This window comes from Chiloscyllium plagiosum, unplaced genomic scaffold (assembly GCF_037043375.1).
Source record: "Chiloscyllium plagiosum isolate Xiang-an unplaced genomic scaffold, Cpla_swu_hap1 HiC_scaffold_5, whole genome shotgun sequence".
Lineage (NCBI taxonomy): Eukaryota > Metazoa > Chordata > Chondrichthyes > Orectolobiformes > Hemiscylliidae > Chiloscyllium > Chiloscyllium plagiosum.
The window spans coordinates 130249116-130273800 of NW_028270143.1; the positions used below are offsets into that span (position 1 = coordinate 130249116).

Sequence of the window (24685 nt, forward strand, 5' to 3'; positions counted from 1 at the left end):
CTCAGAAATGGAAACTGATATCAAGAAAGGGAAGAGTCAGAAATGAGCCAGGTCAAGGTTAGGGTAGAGCGGAAATTGGAAGGCAAGTTGATGGGTTTCTTTCAGCTCAGAACAAGAGAGGGAAGCAGCACCGATGATGTCATGGGTCTGCCCAGGTTGCTTTCTCTTGAATGGGAGCTGAAAGGAGACGTGATAGAAGTCTATAAAATTGAGATGCATAGGTAGGATTGACGGTCAAAATCTTTTTCTCAAAGTTGAAATGTCAATAGTAGGGGCATGCATTTAAGGTTAGAGGGGGCAAGTTCAAAGGAGATGTGACAAGCAGGTTTTTTTTAAAACAGAGTGGTAGGAGTCTGAAATGCACTGCCAAGGATAGAGGTGGAGGCAGATATGTAAGGGCATTTAGGGGCTTTTCGATAAACACATGAATATTGCAAGGAATGGAGGTAATATGGCCAAAGGCTGGCCAAATTGGGCCAGCCATATCAACACTACCTACAAGCGAAGACTAGAAGTTCTGCAGCAAGCAACACACATCCTGTCTCAACAATGCTAATCTGCCATCTACCAGGCAAGCATCAGGTGTATGATGAAATACTCCCCACCTATCTGGATGCGTGCAGCTCTAACAGCAGTCAAGAAGCTCAATGCCACAAAGCAGCCCCATTTGATTGGCACATCATCTGACACTCCCAGCACTCCTCCACCAATGCATAGTGACAGCAGAGTATACCATCTACAGATGCACGACAGCAACTTACCCCTCCTTCAACAGCACCCCCAAACCTTTGACCTTAACCAGCCAGGAAGACATAAGTGGCAATCCTCTAAGTTCCCTCTATATCACATCATCCGAACTAGAAAAAGTATTGATGCTACTCCACTGTTGCAGGTTGAAATTCTAGACCTCCCTCTCTAACAGTGCTATGTGTATACTTACATACTGTAGTGGTTCAAGGAGGCAGCTCACCATGTTAGAACATAGAACAATACAGCACAGAACAGGCCCTTCGGCCCACGATGTTGTGCTGAACATTTGTCCTAGCTTAAGCACCCATCCATGTACCTATCCAATTGCTGCTTAAAGGTCGCCAATGATTCTGACTCTGCCACTCCCACAGGCAGCGCATTCCATGCCCCCACCACTCTCTGGGTAAAGAACCTACCCCTGACATCTCCCCTATACCTTCCACCCTTCACCTTAAATTTATGTCCCCTTGTAACACTTGTAACACTCTGTTGTACCCGGGGAAAAAGTTTCTGACTGTCTACTCTATCTATTCCTCTGATCATCTTATAAACCTCTGTCAAGTCACCCCTCATCCTTCGCCGTTCCAATGAGAAAAGGCCTAGCACTCTCAACCTATCCTCGTACGACCTATTCTCCATTCCAGGCAACATCCTGGTAAATCTTCTCTGCACTCTCTCCAAAGCTTCCACATATTTCCAAAAGTGAGGTGACCAGAACTGCACACAGTACTCCAAATGTGGCCTAACCAAAGTCCTGTACAGCTGCAACATCACTTCACGACTCTTGAATTCAATCCCTCTGCTAATGAACGCTAATACACCATAGGCCTTCTTACAAGCTCCATCCACCTGAGTGGCAACTTTCAAAGATCTATGAACATAGACCCCAAGATCCCTCTGCTCCTCCACCTTACTAAGAACCCTACCGTTAACCCTGTATTCCGCATTCTTATTTGTCCTTCCAAAATGGACAACCTCACACTTGACAGGGTTGAACTCCATCTGCCACTCCTCAGCCCAGCTCTGCATCATATCTAAGTCCCTTTGCAGCCGACAACAGCCCTCCTCACTATCCACAACTCCACCAATCTTCGTATCGTCTGCAAATTTACTGACCCACCCTTCGACTCCCTCTTCCAAGTCATTAATAAAAATAACAAACAGCAGAGGACCCAGAACTGATCCCTGCGCAACTCCACTTGTAACTGGGCTCCAGGTTGAATATTTACCATCTACCACCACTCTCTGACTTCGACCGGTTAGCCAGTTTTCTCTCCAAATGGCCAAATCTCACACTATCCCATGCCTCCTGACTTTCCGCATAAGCCTACCATGGGGAACCTTATCAAATGCCTTACTAAAATCCATGTATACTACATCCACTGCTCTACCCTCATCCACATGCTTGGTCACCTCCTCAAAGAATTCACTAAGACTTGTAAGGCAAGACCTACCCTTCACAAATCCGTGCTGGCTGTCCCTAATCAAGCAGTGTCTTTCCAGATACTCATAAATCCTATCCCTCAGTTACTTTCCATTACTTAGTCTTACTTCGGTGGTAGGCAAACTGGCCTGTAATTCCCGGAGTTATCCCTATTCCCTTTTTTAAACCGGGGCACAACATTCACCACTCTCCAATCCCCTGGTACCACCCCGTTGACAGTGAAGATGAAAAGATCATTGCCAACGGATCTGCAATTTCCTCTCTTGCTTCCCACATAATCCTAGGATATATCCAGTCAGGCCCGGGGGACTTGTCTATCCTCAAGTTGTTCAAAATGTCCAACACATCTTCCTTCCTAACAAGTATCTCTTCTAGCTTACCAGTCCGTTTCACACTCTCCTCTTCAACAATACGGTCCCTCTCGTTTGTAAGTACTGAAGAAAAGTACTCATTCAAGACCTCTCCTATCTCTTCAGACTCAATACAGTCTCCCACTAGTGTCCTTGATCGGACCTACCCTCGTTCTCGTCATTCTCATGTTTCTCACATACACATAAAATGCCTTGGCGTTATCCTTGATCCTATCTGCCAAAGATTTTTCATGCCCTCTCTTAGCTCTCCTAATCCCTTTCTTCAGGTCCCTTCTGGCTATCCTGTATCCCTCCACTGCTCTGTCTGAACCTTGTTTCCTCAACCTTATGTAAGCCTCCTTCTTCCTCTTTACAAGACATTCAACCTCCCTCATCAACCAAGGTTCCCTCACACGACCATCTCTTTCCTGCCTGACAGGTACATACATATCAAGGACACGTCGTATCTGTTCCTTGAAAAAGTTCCATATTTCCACGACATCCTTCCCTGACAGCCTATGCTCCTCAGATTCTGTCTTATAGCATCGTATTTACCCTTTTCCCCCCCCCCCCCCCCCAATTGTAAAACCTACCCTGTTGCACGCACCTATCTCTCTCCATAACCAAGGTGAAAGTCACAGAATTGTGGTCACCATCACCAAAATGTTCACCCACTAACAAGCCCATCACTTGTCCCGGTTCGTTACCAAGTACCAAATCCAATATGGCCTCCCCTCTGGTCGGACAATCTACATACTGAGTTAGAAAAGCTTCCTGGACACACTGCACAAACACCGCCCCATCCAATCTACTTGATCTAAAGAGCTTCCAATCAATATTTGGGAAGTTGAAATCGCCCATGACTACTACCCTGTGGCTTCTGCACCTTTCCAAAATCTGTTTTCCAATCTGTTTCTCCACATCTCTGCTGCTATTGGGAGGCCTATAGTAAACACCCAACAAGGTGACTGCTCCTTTCCTATTTCTGACTTCAGCCCATACTACCTCCAAAGGCAGATCCCCCTCGAACTGCCTTTCTGCAGCCATTATACCATTGTTCTTTGAGGGTAGTTAATGATGGGCAATAAATGCTGGCCAACAAGTGATGCCCACATTCCAAGCAGGAGTTTACAAAAATGAAAACCTGTATTTGGTGGAAACTTCAGGCAGTGGTCCTGAGTTAATGTCAGAGGGCCCACAGTGGAAGCAAGTTGACGGTTGTGCATAAGTTCAGAACTGGTGGGCACTGTTTTAAAACCAGTGTTATGGGGAAAATCACCAGTCTCTGACTCAGAGTCAGGGTTCAATGACAGTTTACTGTGCAAGGAAATACCGGAGTTTCGGGGAGTGAAAGACACTAACAGCAGTGGTCAGCTATGATCTTCTCTCAACCTGGAGCACATGTCAAAATACTTATATACATTTTGTAATATAATAGGCAGTGATTATGTTATGTAGTTGTTTATTGTAAACATTGCAGAATTGTTGATAGTTTCGGTGCAGTCAGTCCCAGCGCAGCCTTTATTAATTTCAGTGCAGTCGTTTGTTTCAGCACAGACATTCAGTTTCAGCGTCTGCGCGGAAGTCCATTGCTTTAGTAATGGGCACTAATCGCTCCTCCTGAGAAGGATGATTACTGCAGCCTTGACTATTAGCACTATGTATTGAGTCCGTATCAAGCTGTTAGCATTTCTGTAAAATGTGTTAGAACATAGAACAATACAGCACAGAACAGGCCCTTCGGCCCACGATGTTGTGCCGAACATTTGTCCTAGCTTAAGCACCCATCCATGTACCTATCCAATTGCCGCTTAAAGGTCACCAAAAATTCTGACTCTACCACTCCCACAGGCAGCGCATTCCATGCCCCCACCACTCTCTGGGTAAAGAACCTACCCCTGACATCCCCCCTATACCTTCCACCCTTCACCTTAAATTTATGTCCCCTTGTAACACTCTGTTGTACCCGGGGAAAAAGTTTCTGACTGTCTACTCTATCTATTCCTCTGATCATCTTATAAACCTCTATCAAGTCACCCCTCATCCTTCGCCGTTCCAATGAGAAAAGGCCTAGCACTCTCAACCTATCCTCGTACGACCCATTCTCCATTCCAGGCAACATCCTGGTAAATCTTCTCTGCACCCTCTCCAAAGCTTCCACATCTTTCCTAAAGTGAGGCGACCAGAACTGCACACAGTACTCCAAATGTGGCCTAACCAAAGTCCTGTACAGTTGCAACATCACTTCACGACTCTTGAATTCAATCCCTCTGCTAATGAACGCTAATACACCATAGGCCTTCTTACTAGCTCTATCCACCTGAGTGGCAACTTTCAAAGATCTATGAACATAGACCCCAAGATCCCTCTGTTCCTCCACCTCACTAAGAACCCTACCGTTAACCCTGTATTCCGCATTCTTATTTATCTTTCCAAAATGGACAACCTCACACTTGGCAGGGTTGAACTCCATCTGCCACTCCTCAGCCCAGCTCTGCATCATATCTAAGTCCCTTTGCAGCCGACAACAGCCCTCTTCACTATCCACAACTCCACCAATCTTCGTATCATCTGCAAATTTACTGACCCACCCTTCGACTCCCTCTTCCAAGTCATTAATAAAAATAACAAACAGCAGAGGACCCAGAACTGATCCCTGCGGAACTCCACTTGTAACTGGGCTCCAGGCTGAATATTTGCCATCTACCACCACTCTCTGACTTCGACCGGTCTCCTGACCTTCCGCATAAGCCTACCATGGGGAACCTTATCAAATGCCTTACTAAAATCCATGTATACTACATCCACTGCTCTACCCTCATCCACATACTTGGTCACCTCCTCAAAGAATTCAATCAGACTTGTAAGGCAAGACCTATCCTTCATAAATCCGTGCTGGCTGTCCCTAATCAAGCAGTGTCTTTCCAGATACTAATAAATCCTATCCCTCAGTACCCTTTCCATTACTTTGCCTACCACCGAAGTAAGACTAATTGGCCTGTAATTCCCGGAGTTATCCCTATTCCCTTTTTTGAACAGGGGCACAACATTCGCCACTCTCCAATCCCCTGGTACCACCCCCGTTGACAGGGAAGACGAAAAGATCATTGCCAACGCTGCTGCAATTTCCTATCTTGCTTCCCACATAATCCGAGGATATATCCAGTCAGGCCCGGGGGACTTGTCTATCCTCAAGTTGTTCAAAATGTCCAACACATCTTCCTTCCTAACAAGTATCTCCTCTAGCTTACCAGTCCGTTTCATACTCTCCTCTTCAACAATACGGTCCCTCTCGTTCGTAAATACTGAAGAAAAGTACTCATTCAAGACCTCTCCTATCTCTTCCGACTCAATACACAGTCTCCCACTACTGTCTTTGATCGGACCTACCCTCGTTCTCGTCATTCTCATGTTTCTCACATACGCATAAAATGCCTTTGGGTTATCCTTGATCCTATCCGCCAAAGATTTTTCATGCCCTCTCTTAGCTCTCCTAATCCCTTCAGGTCCCTTCTGGCTATCCTGTATCCCTCCACTGCTCTGTCTGAACCTTGTTTCCTCAACCTTATGTAAGCCTCCTTCTTCCTCTTTACAAGACATTCAACCTCCCTCGTCAACCAAGGTTCCCTCACACGACCATTTCTTTCCTGCCTGACGGGTACATACATATCAAGGACACGTCGTATCTGTTCCTTGAAAAAGTTCCACATTTCCACGACATCCTTCCCTGACAGCCTATGCTCCCAACCTATGCTCCTCCGATCCTGTCTTACAGCATCGTAATTACCCTTCCCCCAATTGTAAAACCTACCCTGTTGCACGCACCTATCTCTCTCCATAACCAAGGTGAAAGTCACAGAATTGTGGTCACCATCACCAAAATGTTCACCCACTAACAAGCCCATCACTTGTCCCAGTTCATTACCGAGTACCAAATCCAATATGGCCTCCCCTCTGGTCGGACAATCTACATACTGAGTTAGAAAAGCTTCCTGGACACTGCGCAAACACCGCCCCATCCAATCTGCACCTTCCAAAAATCTGTTTCCCAATCTGTTTCTCCACATCTCTGCTGCTATTGGGGGGCCTATAGTAAACACCCAACAAGGTGACTGCACCTTTCCAATTTCTGACTTCAGCCCATACTACCTCCAAAGGCAGATCCCCCTCGAACTGCCTTTCTGCAGCCGTTATACCATTTCTAATTAGCAACGCCACCCCCCCTCCTTTTTTACCACCCTCCCTAATCTTACTGAAACATCTGTAACCAAGAACCTCCAACAACCATTCCTGTCCCTCTTCTATCCACGTTTCCGTGATTGCCACAACATCGTAGTCCCAGGTACCGATCCACGCCTTAAGTTCACTCACCTTATTTCTGATACTCCTTGCGTTGAAGTATATGCACTTGAACCCATCTCTGTGTCCGCAAGTATTCCCTGTCAGTGCTACCTTCTTCACAGCCTCCCTACATTCTTGGACATCCTGACAAACAGCTAGCCTACTTGCTGGACTACAAGTCCGGATCCCATCCCCCTGCCAAATTAGTTTAAACCCCCCCCCCCCCCCCGAAGATTGCTAGCAATCCTACCCCCCAGGATATTGGTGCCCTTCTGGTTCAGGTGCAACCCGTCCTGCTTGTACAGGTCCCACCTTCCCCAGAATGCAGTCCAATTGTCCAAATACCTGAAGCCCTCCCTCCTACACCATCCTTGCAGCCACGTGTTCAACTGCACTCTCTCCCTATTCCTTGCCTCACTGTCACGTGGCACCGGCAACAACCCAGAGATGACGACTCTGTCTGTCCTAGCTTTTAGCTTCCAACCTAACTCCCTGAGCTCTTGAATGACCTCCCCACCCCTCTTCCTACCTATGTCGTTGGTGCCAACGTGCACCACGACTTCTGGCTGCACCCCCTCCCCCTTAAGGATTCTGAAGACACGGTCCGAGACGTCTCGGACCTTGGCACCCGGGAGGCAACCAGACACTTCGGCAGGCAGTGTATGTTACTCGTGTGTATTCTCTCCCCCACTGGCCTTAAACTAATCAACTAGGTTGTGAGTGCATTGTGCTGGCGTTCTGGTGGCCCCTGGCAGTGAATGTATTTGCTGTGTCTCTCTGCATATTGTGGTCCAGCGCATCTTGTGTGTCAAGTGGCCAAATGATGGCCTAGCATCCTGTGTGCCTAGTGTCACCTTGCCCCATGCCATCTCCAGCTTTATTAGGATCACACTTTCAGGATAAATATAAGATTATTTTTCTTTCAGCGGATTGAGGGGCTTTGGAAATCTGTGCCTCAGAAGGCAGAGGGGAGGAGGAAGTATCATTGAATATTTTTAAGGTACTTGTTTGCAAGGGATCAGCGGTATAAAGAGTGAATGCGAATGTGGAACTTGAAACACAAACACCAACCATTATCTTTTTGGCCAAAAAAAACTTAAAGGGCCAAGGAGTCTACTTATGAACCTAATTAATGTGATTGTCAATTTGCTGCTTGCTACTTTCCTAGACTTTGCATTGTCAGCAAAGTGTGAAATTGATGTCTGTCATTAATGACTTGTATTTGGGTACAATGTTAAAAAGAGCAATGGGTAACAGGGATAATCCAGGAAATTACAAGTCTGTGAGCCTCATGTCGGTGGTAGGGAAATTATTAGAAACTATTTTTGAGGACAAGGTCCAAGCAAATGGACCAATTAGCGATAGGATGGTTTTGAGGGATAGGTTGTGCCTCACTAACTTGATTGTGTTTTTTGAGGAGGTGACAAAGATGATTGAGGGAAAAGCAGTTGATGATGTCTACGTGGGACTTAAGTGAAGCCTTAGACAAGGTCCCTCATGCGAGACTGGTAGAAAAGGTGAAGTCACATGGTATCCAGGTGAGCTGGCAAGATGTATACAGAACCAGTTTAGTCATAAGAGACAGAGGGTAGTGGTGGAAGGAGGGTTGTGACAAGTGCTGTTCCACAGGGATCAGTGCTGGGACCTCTGCTGCTTGTAGTCTACAAAAATGATTTGGGGGAAAACGTAGCTGGTCTAATCAGGAAATTTGTGGCTGAGTGCGAAGATTGGTGGAGTTGCAGAGAGTGAGGAGGAGTGTCAGAGGGTACAGCAGAATATAGATCGTTTGGGCAGAAAAATGGCAAATGGAGTTTAAGCTGAACAATGTGAGGTGATGTGTTTTGGAAGGTCAAGTGTAGGTGGAAATTATACAGTGGATGGCAGACCCTTAGGAATATTGATATGCAGAGGGGCCTGGGTGTGCAGGTCCACAGATCACTGAAGGTGGCAGCAGGTAGAAAAGGCAGTAAAAAAGGCCTAAGGCAGGGCTAGCCTTCATTGGAAGGGGCATTGAGTATAAGGATAGACAAGTCATGCTGCAGCTTTTTAGAACTTTAGTTAGGCCACACTTTGAATATTGCATTCCGTTCTGGTCACCATATAACAGAAGAGGATGTGGATGCTTTGGAGAGGGTACAGAGAAGGTTTACCAGGATGTTGCCACGTATGGGGGATTTTAGCTATGAAGAAAGGTTGGATAGACTGGGTTTGTTTTCACTGGAAGACAGGAAGTTGAGGGGCGACCTGATAGAAGTTTATAAGATTGTCAATGACATTGATAGGGTGGGAAGTATTAAGTTTTTACCCGAGGTGGAGAGGTCAATTACTAAGGGACACAGCTACCTGAAACTCTGAAAACTTGTACTTCCAAATAAACTTTTTGGATTATAACCTGGTGTTGTGATTTTTAACTTGGGGGGGCACGTGTTCAAGGTAAAGGAGGAAAGTTTAAAAGAGACGTGCAAGACAAGTTTTTCAGACAGAGTGGTGTGTATCTGGAACACTCTGCCAGAGGAGGTGGTGGATGTAGACACAGTAGCAGCATTCAAGAAACACCTGGACAAATACATGAATAGGAAGGGAATTGAAGGATACGGATCCTATAAGTGAAGTTATAGTACGAGGGCAAAATGTGTCGGCACAGGCTTGGAGGGCCGAAAGGCCTGTTCTTGTGCTGTATTGTTCTTGTGCTGTATTGTTCTTCTCTGGTCCTAATGCTGTACATCACTAAAAACCTCGTCCAAGTCTGACAACCATGTTTCTTTTCTCCCATGAATAAAACATTTCCATTCTATCTCCGTTCCTTTGAGTCCCATGCATTTCAATTTTTCTAGTAATTGTGTAAGGTATTTCTAAATAAATAAGCCAGCTGGGACACTGATCTCATGTTCAGCAATTCATGACAGTGCTGTTTTGCTTGATCGTACTGTGATGATATTCTCTTTTTTTTTAGTTCCCCTACAGTGTGGAAACAGGCCCTTCGGCCCAACAAGTCCACACCGACCCTCCGAAGAGCAACACACCCAGACCCATCCCCCTACATTTACTCCTGACTAATGCACCTAGCACTACAGGCAATTTAGCATGGCCAATTCAGCTAACCTGCACATCTTTGGACTGTGGGAGGAAACCGGAGCACCCGGAGGAAACCCACACAGACACTGGGAGAATGTGCAAACTCCACACACAGTTGTCCGACCTGGGAATTGAACCTGGGTCCCTGGTGCTGTGAGGCAGCAGTGCTAACCACTGTGCCACCACCAGTCATCTCTAATGAGAGAGCAATCTTATGGTCTGGAAGGTCTTGGCACCCAGGATTATTTTCCCTGCACAGCTTGTAAATGTGTGGTGTACACCTATCTGATCTGTTTGTGACTTTTTGTTTCAGCGAATCCTGACTGCAGATTACTGTGAGGGCAGTAAAATCACCAACATCGAAGAAATTGAGCAGCAGGGCTTAAGTGTAAAAGATGTGAGTGCTTTTTTTAAATTCTCTCCACTTGCCCACTTCCTCAGGTTTGCTTCTTATCCCTCCTAAGGGCAATGGTTTGTGTACAAGTACTAAAGCTCCTACCAAAGTGGTGATTCTTCATACATGATCCTGGACATATTACATTAACTGAATTTTGGATTATCCGACAAGATCGCAAGGTCCCAATGCTTGGCTAACTGTTATCTGGCATTTGATTAACTGAACGACATACTCCCTGCCCGTGTCCTTTGGATAATCGAGGTTCCTCTGTACAACTGATACAGTAAAAATAAACGAGGCAGCGTTCCTCCAGGACCAAGTTGCTACATGGACAGCACAGAACTACATGATCATACAAAGGCTGGCATAAAGTGCATAGAAGTGCAAAACATACAAATTACAGTGTAATAAAAGAATGGTAATTAATAGACACTGTTCTAGCAGTAATTCAAAGTCGTGTAAAGAGTTTCAGATGGAAAAGAATGCAATCATACTGTGTTAAGGAGCCTGATAACTTGGGGGGGGGGGGGGGGGAGAAGGGAGAGAGAGGGAAGAAACCGTTGCACAATCTGGCCGTGAGAGACCGAATGCTCTGGCAGGAGGGAGAAGAGTTTGAATGAAGGGTGTGTGGGGTCTTCCACAATGCAGGTGGTTAAATCGTCCGGGTCAGATGAATTGTATCCTCGACTATAAATGGAACCCTGAGAGGAAATAATAGAAGCTCTGGTGATCATTTTCCAATCCTCACTAGATACATGTGGAAGATTGCAGGTTTGCAAATGTTTTCAAATAGTGTCATAGAGTCATAGAGATGTACAGCATGTCCAACCCGTCCATGCTGACCAGCTATCCCAACCCAATCTAGTCCCACCTGCCAGCACCCGGCCCATATGCCTTACTAAAGTCCATGTATATGACATCAACAGCCCTTCCTTCATGTATCAACTTGGTTACTTCCTCAAAGAACTCTATTAAGTTGGTATGGCACGATCTCCCCTGCACAAAACCATGTTGCTTATCACTGATAAGCCCATTCTTTTTTAAATATAAATAGATCCTATCCCTCAGTACCCTCTCTAGCAACTTTCCCACCACTGATGTCCGGCTCACTGGTCTGTAGTTACCTGGAATATCTCTACTACCCTTCTTGTAACAGGGGTACAACATGAGCAACCTTCCAGTCCTCCGGCACCTCACCTGTATTTAAGGATGCCACAAAGATATCTGGCAGGCCCCCAGCTATTTCCTATCTCGCCTCTCTCAGCAACCTGGGATAGATCCCATCTGGTCCTGGGGATTTGTCCACCTTAATAACCTCTAGCCTACCCAACACATCATCCCTACTTATGTCAATGTGATTCAGACTAATCAAACTTGTATCTTTGATCTCAAGATTTATCCTGTTCCTCTCCTGATGCAAAGTAATCATTTAGAATCTCACCCATTCTCTCAGGTTCTATACATGCATTCAAGGTGAGGGGCAATAGATTGTGGGGGGGGGAGGCAGAATGTGAGGAAACACTTCTTTATCCAGAGGATGCTGACTGTCTGGAATGTGCTACATGGGAGGGTGATACAGGGAAATTGCCTACATCTTTCAAAAAAATACCTGGATGCGCACTTGTCATATGATAACATTCAAGGCCATGGGCGAAGTACTCGTAAATGGGATTAGGTTGATGGTCAGATGTTTCTCCCGTGTCAATGTAGACTCTTTGAGCCAAAGGGCTATGACACCATGAACAGCACCATATAGGTGAAGTGACAAGACACCCCACAGCTGTTGACAGGTCTGGCTACATCTTTGTTAGATACTGCTTTTGCCTATCAAAGGTGACTATATTTCAAAATAGTTGCTTAGTTTTTAGAAAATCCTTCAGACTTGAAGATTTTAATGCAAGCATTCCTCAAAATCCATTGGGTATAAGGTTTGGATGGTAGATTGTATCATTACTGCACCGTCATAATTGTTATTAGTTTCGGGCCTCCTGCAGCTACTTTCAGGATCTTCTTGTGATGTACAAATCTCAAAAAAATTCTCCAAGTAAATCGTGCTATCTGGACATAGATTCTAGTTGGTTCGTACAGAATGCAGATAATGAGAAAATTAATTTATCACTGGAAAAACTTGGTTTAATAAATTGCAGCCTGTATTCAACCAACTTGAATGAGTTCTTAGCGAAGTAATGGATGGAATTAATAGTACAAACAATGTTATGTATAAAACTTCCAGAAGGCTTTTAGTAAAGTATGGGGTTGGTTAGTTGGTTTGCGATGCAGAGTGATGCTGGTGTGGGTTTAATTCCCTCACCAACTGAGGTTACAATGAAACACAGTCCTTCTCAACCTCTCCCCTTTCTTAAGGTGCAGTGACCCTCAAGTTAAACCACAACCTGTTGTCTCTCTCCAATGAGAGAGCAACCCTACTGTCTAGAAAGACTATGGTGACTAACTTAATAAAGTACCCACATAATGAACAAAGTGTTGGAGAAGTTATGCTTCTCGCTGTACAGATTCCTTTTTATTCTTGAGATGTGGCCGTCAATGGCTTAACAGCATTTGTTTCCTGTCCCAAGTTGCCCCTGAGAAGGAGATTGAGTGGCCTTGTTGAATCACTGCAATTAGTCATCGAGATGTACAGCATGGAAACAGACCCTTCGGTTCAACCCGTCCGTGCCGACCAGATATCCCAACCCAATCTAGTCCCACCTGCCAGCACCCGGCCCATATTCCTCCAAACCCTTCCTATTCATATACCCATCCAAATGCCTCTTAAATGTTGCAATTGTACCAGCCTCCACCACTTCCTCTGGCAGCTGGATGCCAGGGATAGCCAAATACAGAGGAACCTTGATTATCCAGCATTCGATTATTCGAATTTCGGATTATCTAGACAAGATTTTGAGGTCCCAACGTTTGGCTAAACTGTTATCTGGCATTCGATTATCCAAACAAAATACTCCCTGACTGTGTTGCTCGGATAATTGAGGTTCCTCTAATTATAGCTGGTCAGTCTGACCTTGGTGCCAAACAGATTAGTAGAATCAATATTGAGAGACTGGAATAATCCTTAGTAAGGCACAGAATAATCAGGGATAATCAGCATGGTTTTGTTGAGGCCAAGTGGTGTCTTACTAACTCAATTGAATTTTTTGAGAGAGTAACAAGGAGGCTGAATGAAGGTGGTGGTTGTCTGAATTGATTTAGTAAGACAAGATCCCATATGGCAGACTAGTCAAAAAAAAAATCAAGTTCCATGGGATACATAGTGGTGTGGTAAGTTGGACCTAAATTTGACCCAGTGATAGGAAACAAAGGGTAATGATCAATGGACATTTTAGCAAATGGAAAGCAGTTTTCATTGTTATTCCATGGGGCTTAGTATTGGGTCTCTTGCTGTTTGTGATAAATACTAATGATTTAGACTTAAATGTTGGAAGGCATGATTAGCAAGCTTGCAATAACAAACTTTGGCTGTATATTTGACAGTGAAGAGGATGATTAGTTGAATGGGTGGAAAAATGACAAATGGAATTCAAACCAAAGAAGAACAAGGTTATATAGTTGGGTAGGGCAAATAAAGGGAATAAATACCAAACTGGAGGGTATTTAAAGGTGTAGAGCAAGTAAGAGACTTTGGAGTGCATGTCCACATTTCGTTTGTGGTGTCAGGACAGATAGGCAAGCTGGTAGAAGGGTGTGTGAAGTATTGAATACAAGATGGGATGTAGTGCAGGGACTGCACAAATTTGTCAACAGCTGGAGTTTTGTGTATGGTTCTGGTCACCACATTATAGGAAAAACATATTTGCTGGAGAGAGGGGAGATTTACAAGAATGTTGCCAGGGTTTGAAAATTGCGGCTATGAGGAAAGATCGGATAGATTAGAGTTGTTCATTGAGTCGTACAGCATGGAACCAGACCCATTGGTCCAACCAGTCCATGCTGACCATAATCCTAAACTAAACTAGTCCCACCTGCCTCTTGGCCCAGTGAAAAAAGTCCCAACCTATCTAGCCTCTCCTTATAACTCAAGCCATCTCTTCCCAGCAACATCCTGGTCGATCTCTTCTGAACCCTCTCCAGCTGAATAACAGGGAGTCCAGAACTGGACACAGTACACCAGAAGAGTCCTCAGCAATGCCCTGTACAATCTCAATGTAACTACCAACTCCTGTTTCTTAGAGCAGAAGAAGTTGGGGTTAACTTAATTGGAGAATCGACGTTTCGGGCATAAGCCCTTCTTCAGAAGAAAGGGCTTATGAAGAAGGGTTTATGCCCGAAACGTCGATTCTCCTGTTCCTTGGATGCTGCCTGACCTGCTGCGCTTTTCCAGCAACACATTTTCAGCTCTGATCTCCAGCATCTGCAGTCCTCACTTTCTCCTCGTTAACTTAATTGGGGTGTGTAACATAAGGAATTGGAATGGAGTGAGCAAGGAAAACTTGTTTCACTAGTGCAGAGGTAATTTGCCAGTGGGCATAAATTTAAGGGGATTGCTAGAAGGACTGGAGGAGACCATGAGGAAAGACCTTTTCACCTAGAGGGTAGTGGGTGTCTAGAATTTGCTGCCTAGTTTGGTTGAGACAGAAACCCTTAACTAATTTAAAAGGAGCCTGGATCTGTACCTGAAGCACTATAACCTGCAAGAGTAGGGACCTGGTCCTCAAAAATGGGAATAGAATGGGTGGCTCTTTTTCTAATTCCAACCAGCACAGACTGCTCTTGTGATTCTCCTAGTCTGGACTTATTTTTAAAGTGATGGCTTTAATTTGCCACTTCTGTTGCTGAGATTAACAATCTGTCTGTCACCAGCTTCCTGATCTGGATGGCTTATTGCCATGCGTACTTCAGCCAGCACTTCATCTGCAGTGTGCGTTGTGACTACAGGATGTTCTGCATCTCTGCAAACCTGGGGCAAAAGACACATGGAAATGCCATCACCTCCAAACTCCCTTGCAAGTCTTTCCTCATCCTGACTCAGAAATGTATCACCATTTATTCATCATTGCTGGGTCAAAATCCTGTTAATTCCCTAAAGTGCTGTGCAGGTGCATACGCGATATGTCTGCACTGTTTTCAGCAGCAGTCCACCATCACCGTGCTGAGGGCAGCTACAGCTGGGCAATAAATGTCAGCCGTGCTTGTGATAACCAGAAACCGGGAGTGCCAACATTAAGTTTTTCATTAAACTAGATAAATGGATTGACTAAACTTCTTTATTTGTAACCTGTAGTTCATTGCATTTAAGATGATAATGACTAGAGGTAAAGTTTCCAATTGAAACAGGGGTTGTCCATTTTTTAAATGGTGTACATGCTGTTATGACTAGTGTTACAACAAGACCTTGAACAAGATTCCCCAACTTCTTATGATTCCAAATGGGATACCCCAAACATCTGGGGGTGGGGGGGGTGGGGGAAGAAGAGTTCTTTTCTTACCCTTTGTTGTTTTGCAGCATTCAGAGTGAGAAATTGTCTTTACCTGCAACACCAGGATAGCTAGGAAATTAATGCTCAACCAGGCTGGTACTGACAACATTCAGTCCCGTTAGTACACTGTATTCAGTTGAAACTGGTTAATCCCCCTCCTTGTTTATTCTTCAAAGGGGAAAAACATAAAATGTGTGCAATTTGTGATATAATTTGCAGGCTATGGCTTGCTACTCAGTAGGAGTTAGTCACCTATTCAATATCTTTGTAGTCACAAAAGATTACACTCCAGTCTGTTTGATTTGCCTCATTCCTCACCTTTTAGAATCTGTTGTTTTGAAGTTCCTTTTGCAAGCCTATATGAACATTTTGGGTGCCTGTCTGTCTCTCCAGTCAGTCACTGAACTTATATCTATTGCCATTTTTGACCATTTCCATCCTCTTTCTATTTAAAGAAAAACACATGCTTTAAAATTCCATGTTAAAAATATCCTATAGTTATGAACTATATTCATGACACTGTTCTATGTACTGATGCATCTTTTGTTCCCCACCCTTTCCTCAGGTTGCGGACAAACTAGTCAAGACTTTTGCAGAGCAGATATTTTACACTGGGTTCATTCATGCTGACCCCCACCCTGGAAATAGTAAGTCCAAGACTGTGGATGGCTCCAGATCACCAAAGAGCTCACTCTGTAATTCTTGATACAACTGCAGAGGCAAGAATTAGTCCTTTTCACCAGAATTCGTCTTTACCACAATAGCAGCAACCAAAGGGGAAGATGGCACTTTACAATCAACCAACAGGAAAATTTTCAAATAAAATATTTGGATAAGTGCCTCTAAGCTTAGGCAAAGAGCTAAGCTTTAGAGAGTATTTTACAAAACCAGAGAACACATAGGAGAAGGTGAGGACTGCAGATGCTGGAGATAGGGTCGAAGAGTGTGGTGCTGGAAAAGCACAACTAGTCAGGCAGCGTTCAAGGAGCAGGAGAGTCGACGTTTCGGGCATAAGCCCTTCATCAAACCTCGTTCCTGATGAAGGGCTTATGCCCGAAACGTTGATTCTCCTGCTCCTCGGATGCTTCCTGACAGCCTGTGCTTTTCCAGCACACTCTTCAACCAGAGAACACTGAGGGTTTGAAAGGAGCTGAGTCTGGGGGAGCTACCAGTAATGGTGAGATTGAAATTGGAAATGCACGAGACCTGAAATAAAGGAAATAGAGATCTTTAAAGTTGCAGAGCTGGAGAGATTAGGGGAGATTTGAACCTGAGGATGAGAATTTCGGAAAATCAAGGTGTTTCTGAATAGGGATTTAGATCAAGGGGGGGTAAACAGATTGCACGTGACCACAGCACTGTGACTATCTTCGGCAAGAGTAACATACAGTACTTTTAAATTGCACCTATTACATGTGAGAAGTCACGCAACATTGGGTTATAGTCCAACAGGTTTATTCGAAATCTCAAGCTTTCGGAGCGTTGCTCCTTTAGCAGGTGAAGTGAAGTATACAGGCACAGAATTTCAAATAAACCTGTTGGACTCTAATCTGATGTCATATGATGTCTGACTTTGTCCACCCCAGTTCAACACCGGTACCTTCACATCACAATTACATGTCAACAGTGTCTCAGGAGCATGTTCATATTGAAGTATGGTGTGTGTGAGTTTAAAGAGAGACCAAGCATTCTGCAGAAAGATTTCTCAAATACCAGTGAAATTCAAACTAGTTTCTGTTTTGAGGCAGGTATGCTGGTCTTGGACACCAGGAAGCTCCCCAAATTGAATCTTTGTCACTTATCTGCAGATGTTGACAAGCATCTCATGAGATATTTGGCAATCATTTATTGGACATGCTTCCTGTTCCAATCTTTCTTTTTCTTCTCATGTCGTGTACTTCCTTTATGTCCCTGTAAGTCAGTTTCATATTTTGCATTTTCCTTTTTGTATAGTTTTGGTAAGGAAGGGCCCTGATGGAAAAGCAGAACTGGTGCTCCTAGACCACGGGTTGTATGAAAGCTTGAATCTAAAGTAAGTGCTTTTCTTAAAAAAAAAAAAAATTGTCCTTGATTTTTGTTTTCATTTATTATTTGTTCACAGATTGTGGGTATTTTCACTGTTTACCTTACTTTCTGTAGCATTTCAATGCATTGCTATGGTAGGATAGTATTGTTTTTAAACCCTAAATCCCAACCAATGCCTTAAGGGTTGTCATGTAGCTCCTATTACTTTGTAAAAATAGGTGACAAACTCTTGAGACTTTTGATGTGAAAGAGAGCTTGATTATAACTGTAATTATTTGAATTTACAAATGGAGCTGTGGAAGATCTGTTTTCAGAGAAAGGTACACAGCCTGGCATTTGGACTCAAATCACAAAGACAGCTACACTGCTGGCGAAATTCAGCTCTGAAAACTTGTTTTCCCTTGGGGAAGAGAAAGTTGAGATTTGGTGGAGGGTGAGTCTGGACAGGATACAGAGGGAAACAATTCCCATTGATGGAAGGTTCAAGAGCAAGAGGGCGCAGATTGGAGATATGAAAAACATTTTCCTGTAGAGTGTGTTTGGGGTCTGGATTGCATTGACTGAAGGTGTCGTATAAACAGGTTCAGTTCAGACGTTCAAAAGGAAGAATATGGAGGATTATGGGGAAAAGGCTGGGAAATTGTACAATTTCTGTCAGAGAGCCTGCACAGAAACAACAAGCTGAAAGGCTGCCTTTTGAGCTGTAACCATTCCTGTCTGTGATGTCTCTTGAGTATGTATTAAACTTTTCCTTCTGACTTAAAGAACCAGAATGTTACATGCAGAGCTATTGGGTGTTTAGATGTCTCTGCCACAGTCCAAGCCTGAAAAATGGAGACAATTTTGAGCACATTCTGCAAGTTTGGTTTCAAAGTAATGATGCAACACTGGATTCACCACTGTGGTTTAGTAATTAGCACTGCTGCCTCACAACGGCAGGGACCCGGGTTCGATTCCAGCCTCTGGTAACTGTGTGGAGTTTGCACATTCTCCCCGTGTCTGCGTGGGTTTCCTCTGGGTGCTCCAGTTTCCCCCACAGTCCAAAAAATGTGCAGGTTATGTGAATTGGCCATGCTAAATTGCCCATAGTGTGTAGGTTAGGTGCATTAGTTAGGGATAAATGTATAGTAATAGGTGAGGGGAATGGGTTTGGGTTGGTTACTCTTCAGAGGGTTGGTGTGGACCTTTTGGGCCAAAGGGCCTGTTTCCACACTAGGAGTGCTTTTAAAAAAAGATGATGAATGTGTAAAGTGGATGGTTCCAGAGCCCAGTTTCCCAATCTACATCACTGGCTGTATGCCAGAAATCCATCAGAATATTTACTGTCCTGCTCTGTAAACACAAGTTGAGATTGTGCTTATCTTATCTTAGAAGTCTGCTCAGCACTGGCCTTGCTCTCTCTGGGGTTGACTGAGTTATGCCTGTGTTTATGCATATTTTTAGTTTGAAAGTTGGGAGGCAACAGTGCTGTTTGCAGCGATGAAAATCGTTAATTTTCTCACCAAGGCTGTCTCAGGGCTGTAGATGATTTGTAACTTTCAAACTAAAAATAAGAGGTCAGAAACAGCGAACAGTTCCATCTGGAGCCTACACATTTCCAAAGACCAGCTTTTCCAAACCAGGTAGTTTGGAAAAGCTGGTCTTTGGAAATGTGTAGGCTCCAGATGGAACTGTTCGCTGTTTCTGACCTCTTCCTTTATTCTGGCAGACCCAGAATCTGTCATCTACTGTTAAAAAGATTCTAGAATTGAGCATTATATAAAGTTATGGTCCTCTGGAGAGAGTGGGTAAGGGAAATACCAATTCAATCAGTGTGTTTCTGTTTAAACAAAAATAATGAGTAAGTTGGCTATAACTTGAGTCAGATCTCAGAATCAAGGTAAGAATTTCATATGTTGCATCCAAGCACATTATTTTGATTCTGGTCCTTTGCCCTTTGTTTGAAGAAAGGATAATACTCTCAACCTACACAGACCACATAAACATCATTCTGTCATCCCATCCGTAAACTCAATCCATGACTCAAAATCGAAGAATTCCTTCCTCTCCCTTGAAGATGAGCTCAGAAGATTAATTCTCCACCTCAAACCATATATATGACACATTGAGAAAGAATCAGCCTAATCCACTAATTCTCCAGATCTCACTAAAATCATATGCAGAATGAGGTACTGCATTTGCTTAGGGCAAAGGAATATACAATAAATAGTGGTATACTAAGAAGTGTAAAGGAACACGAAAAATTTTGGAATGCATGTCTCTTTAGATCCCTGAATGTGGCAGGATAGGTGATTAAGATCACCTACAGAATACTTTCCTTTCTTGGCCAAAACTTAAACATGGGCAGTAAGGTTACTTGGTCCATAGCTAAAGGATCACCAGCAGCACACTGAAAATACAGGGAAGATTTATGATGATGTTGACAGGAATGGAAAATTATTGGCATTGGAACAGTTTGAAAGTGCTGGGCTTGTTTTCTTTGGAAAGTAGGAGGCGAAGGGAAGTTTCAGCTGAAATGTCTCAAATTGGCTTAGTTTGTAGCAGACTTGCCAATGAGTGAGATGTGGGTTCAAGTCCCACTGTGTTTGAGCATGAAAGTTTAAGGTTAGAACTCCATTGCAGTACTGAGGGAATGTAGTACAGTCAAATGTTGTTTCTGATGAGACCGTAAACTGAGTAATTAACACCCTTGACATTATGTTGAAGATGGGGAGAGTTAGCCTTGGTCACCATTGTTGAATTTTCCATTATCAACATCAGAGATGTATTACCACTGACTAGAAACTGAGCTGAAATAGCCATATAAATTCTGACATGAAGAGTGGTCAGAGGTTAGGAATCCTACAGCGAGTAACTCACCCCCTGACTCACCAAAGCCTATCCAGCAAAAGTCACACATCTGATGGAGTATTCCCCACTTGCCTGAATGAGTGCAGACTCCACCAACACTCAAAACGTTTGACACCATCCAGGACAACGCAGTCCCCTTGATTGGCATCACATCCACTTGCACTCTCCACTGATTCTCAGTAGCAGCAGTATGTACCATCTACAAGGTGTATGGCAGGAATTCACCAAAATTGTAAAAATAACATTTCAAGTTATCACCTCTGATTCTTTTGTCAGTCACCTGAAATCTGTGCCTTCTATTGACTAGGAGAAAGTGAGGACTGCAGATGCTGGAGATCAGAGCTTAAAAATGTGTTGCTGGAAAAGCGCAGCAAATCAGGCAGCATCAAAGGAGCAGGAGAATCGATGTTTCGGGCATAAGCCCTTCTTCAGGACTTATGCCCAAAATGTCGATTCTTCTATTGACTGTTCAACTATTGAAAAGTGTTTCTTTAATTATCCCCCCACTTCATGATTTTAAATCTCTTTCTCAGCTCTAAGGACAACTTAAGCTGGAAACATTTCTAGTAAGCTGTGTTTTTAAAAAAATTACTCATGGGACAAGAGCATTGCTGGCCAGTGAACATTTCTTGTTTGTCCCTAGCTGCCCTTGAGAAGGTGATAGTGAGCTGCCACATTGAAACAACGCAATCCACATGCTCTAAGTTGACCCACAATGTCCTCAGGGTGGGAATTCCAGGATTTTGACCTAGCAATAGTGAAGGAACAGAAATATATTTTTCAGTCAGGATAGTGAGTGGCTTGAAAGGGAACTTGCAGGTGGTAGTGTTGTTCCTATGTGTTGTCTGCCCTTGTTATTCTAGATGCATGTGGTCATGGGTTTAGAAGGAGCTGTCTTGGATCTCTTGTGAATTTGACTGTACATCTTCTAGCTTGTATACACTGCTGCTACTGAAGTAGGCTGAGTGGATGCTTGCTTCTGGATGGTGTTAAGCTGCTTCTGTTGTTGGAACTGCTCCCAACCAGGGGAGTACTCCATCACACTCCTGACTTGTGCCTTGTAGATGGTGGACATGCCTTGGGGAGTCAAGAGGTGAGTTACTTAAGTATTTCTACCCTTTGATCTGCCCTTGTAGCCAGTGGTTTATGTATTAAGTCCAGTTGAACATCTGGTCAATGGTCACCCCCAGAATGTTGATAGTGGGGGATCCAGTGATGGTAACACCATTGAATGTTAAGAGGCGGTAATTCGACTGTCTCTTATTGGAAATCTTCAACGCGAGGCATTAGTGTGCTGTGAATGTTACTTGCCACTTGTCAGCCTAAGCCTGGATATTGTCCAGATCTTGTCACATTTGAACATGGGCTGCTTCGTTATCTGAGGAGTCATGAATGGTGCTATCATTGGCAAACATCCCCACTTCTGACCTTATGATGGAGGGAAGGTCATTGATAAAGCACCTGAAGTTGGTTCCACCGAGAACACTACCCTGAGAAACCCCTGCACAGATGCCCTGGAGTTGAGATAACTGACCTCCAGCAACAACAACCATCTTTCTGTGTACCAGTATGACTCCAACTAGCAGAGAGTTTGCCCCCTGATACCTATTGATTCCAATTTGCTAGGGATCCTTAACACTATACTCTGTTGAATGCAACTTTAATGTCAAGGAGTGTCACACTCCCCTCACTTCTGGAGTACTGTTCTTTTGTCCATGTTTGAATCAAGGCTGTAATGAGGTCAGAAGTTGAGTTGCCCTGGTAGAACCCAAACTGAACATCACTGAGTAGGTTATTGCTGAGCCAGTGCTGTTTGATAGCCCTGTCGATGATACCTTGCATCACTTTACTAATGACCAAGAGTATATTTATTAATTGACCTGGTTAGATTTGTCCTTTTTTGTGTATAGTACGTACCTGTGCAATTTTCCACACTATTGGGTAGATGCTGGTGCTTGTAACTGTACTGGGAGAGCCTTGCTAGGGGAGCAGCAAGTGCTGGAGCACAAGTCTTCAGTACCATTGCTGAAATATTGTCAGGATCCATTACCTTTGCAGTTTCTGGTGGTTCCAACGAGTTTTTGATATCACCTTGGAGTGAACTGAATTGGCTGAAGAGTACTATCTGTGATGCTGGGTACAACTGAGAAGGTTGAGGTGGATCATCTAGTCAGCATTTCTGGCTGAGGATTGCTGCAAGTGCTTTAGCCTTGCCATTTGCATTGCTGTGCTGGGTCTTCTGTCATTGAGGATGGGAATATTTATGGTGCAAGTTACCAATCATGACTGCAGAGTTTACTTAGAATGTCAAAACTTTGGAGAAATTACCTTTCTAAATAGTGATGCTCTGAATTGGTCAGGTTGCTCCAGCTGCAGCCAAACCCATGTTTTGTGTCCATTTAGCACCCTGGCTTCTGTACTCTCTGCTTGTTTTTAAAACCCAGTATTCAATATCCTTTACTAATTGTTTTATTGACTTGTCTCTCAAAAGAGTTTTGTACATCTCAGCCATTGTACTCACACTCCACTTGCTAAATTGCACTGTTCAGCATGTTTTTGTGTTGAATTTCAGTTTGCCTCCTTTTCATCAATTTGTCCAAATTCTCCTGAAATCCAATATAACCTTCTTCACTGTTTATTACATTTGTGTTTTGTGTCTGTATCTTAAAGTGTCTGTACATTTAAAGCCACTGTGTTTCTAGTACTATACGCTGGGGACCTTAAATTCCATCCAGCTTGGCAAAACAGCCACTCAAGTTTGTATCCAGGCTGCTATTGCACCTTTATCCTCCTGAGTTCAAAAGCATGCAGTTTATCAAATGCTTTTGAATGTCCACATAAACAACAACAACAGAAATTGTTGGAAAAGCTCAGCAAATCTGAGAGAAGGTCACTCGACCCAAAACATTAACTGATTTCTCTTCAAAGCTACTGCCAGATCTGCTGAGCTTTTCCAATAATTTGTTTCTGTTTCTGCTGTTATTGCTTCTTTTCTGATTTAAAGCAGCCGCAGTTCTTTCAGGTTTTTATTTAACAATAACAACAGCCTCATCCACCTTCTGTTAATCTCAATGATTTTTCATCAAGTTAGTAAAACACACTTTTGTCCTGAACAGATTTAAGATGGCTCTCCTTTATTAGTCTTAAAATCAAATGACTTGGACAATTTTAGATTATCTCAAGCTATTTTTTTCCAAGGTGTTTTTGCCATTGATGTTTAACTTACTCGCCTAAAATTCTTGTTTACTCTCTTTTTTGGACAAGGGTGTGAATTTTCAATTTTCGAGACCTCAGGCAGAAATTGGAAGATTGTGGCTAGCAACTCCCAGTTCTTATCTCGAGTCTTTCAATAATTTAAGTATTCAATTCAGACCGACATATGGATGATCACTCCTCCACTAAAGGAGAATATACAATATCAAGTTTAATCCCCAATCTCCATTGAGATAGTAGAGACAACAGCATAGCCACCTCAAGTCACTCAATGAAAGTAGTGAAGAGCTGCCACTTCAATCATTACTACGTGTGCTGAAGAATCTCCAGAAATGCTGTTATGTATGAAATGTAGGAAATTCAATATGTCTTTGAGGTATGGATCCTGGAACGTTGATACTTAGTGGCAGAGATTGTAGGGGAGGGAGGAGCTGTGGATGTTTGATAATGTGATTACTGACCCTTCAGATTAGATCCTGTTTCTATCAGATGCTTTTTATTTACTCTTAGGGACAGGATTACTCTCTGCAAACTCTGGCGTTCCATCATCCTGCTCAATGATGCTGCGATGAAGAAATTTGCCAATGAGCTGGGAGTCAAAGGTAAGGGACGTGATTTTTCTATCCATAAAGTTTTTTTCCTTTGTTCAATGGACGTGTTCATTACTGGCTATACCAGTGGTTATTGCTCAGAGTACTGTTATTGCACTGGGCTAAGTCTCTGTGGAATCAGAACAACAGCTCTTAGTCATCTGGCATAATGCTTCACCTATTAATGTTCCATTCCTCTGTATAAATAAGGTTGCTAA

General features: G+C 43.6%; 1 protein-coding gene across 3 annotated transcripts in view; it reads left to right on the forward strand.

Moving 5' to 3' along the window:
• Positions 1-24685, forward strand: part of adck5 (aarF domain containing kinase 5) — a 140837-nt gene that overhangs the window by 96408 nt on the left and 19744 nt on the right. For all 3 annotated transcript variants that reach the window (XM_043690929.2, XM_043690930.2, XM_087987666.1), the window contains 4 exons: positions 10274-10357; positions 16355-16436; positions 17743-17821; positions 24388-24479. In XM_043690929.2, coding sequence (XP_043546864.1) covers positions 10274-10357; positions 16355-16436; positions 17743-17821; positions 24388-24479 — 337 coding nt within the window. The remainder of the gene's footprint in view (positions 1-10273; positions 10358-16354; positions 16437-17742; positions 17822-24387; positions 24480-24685) is intronic.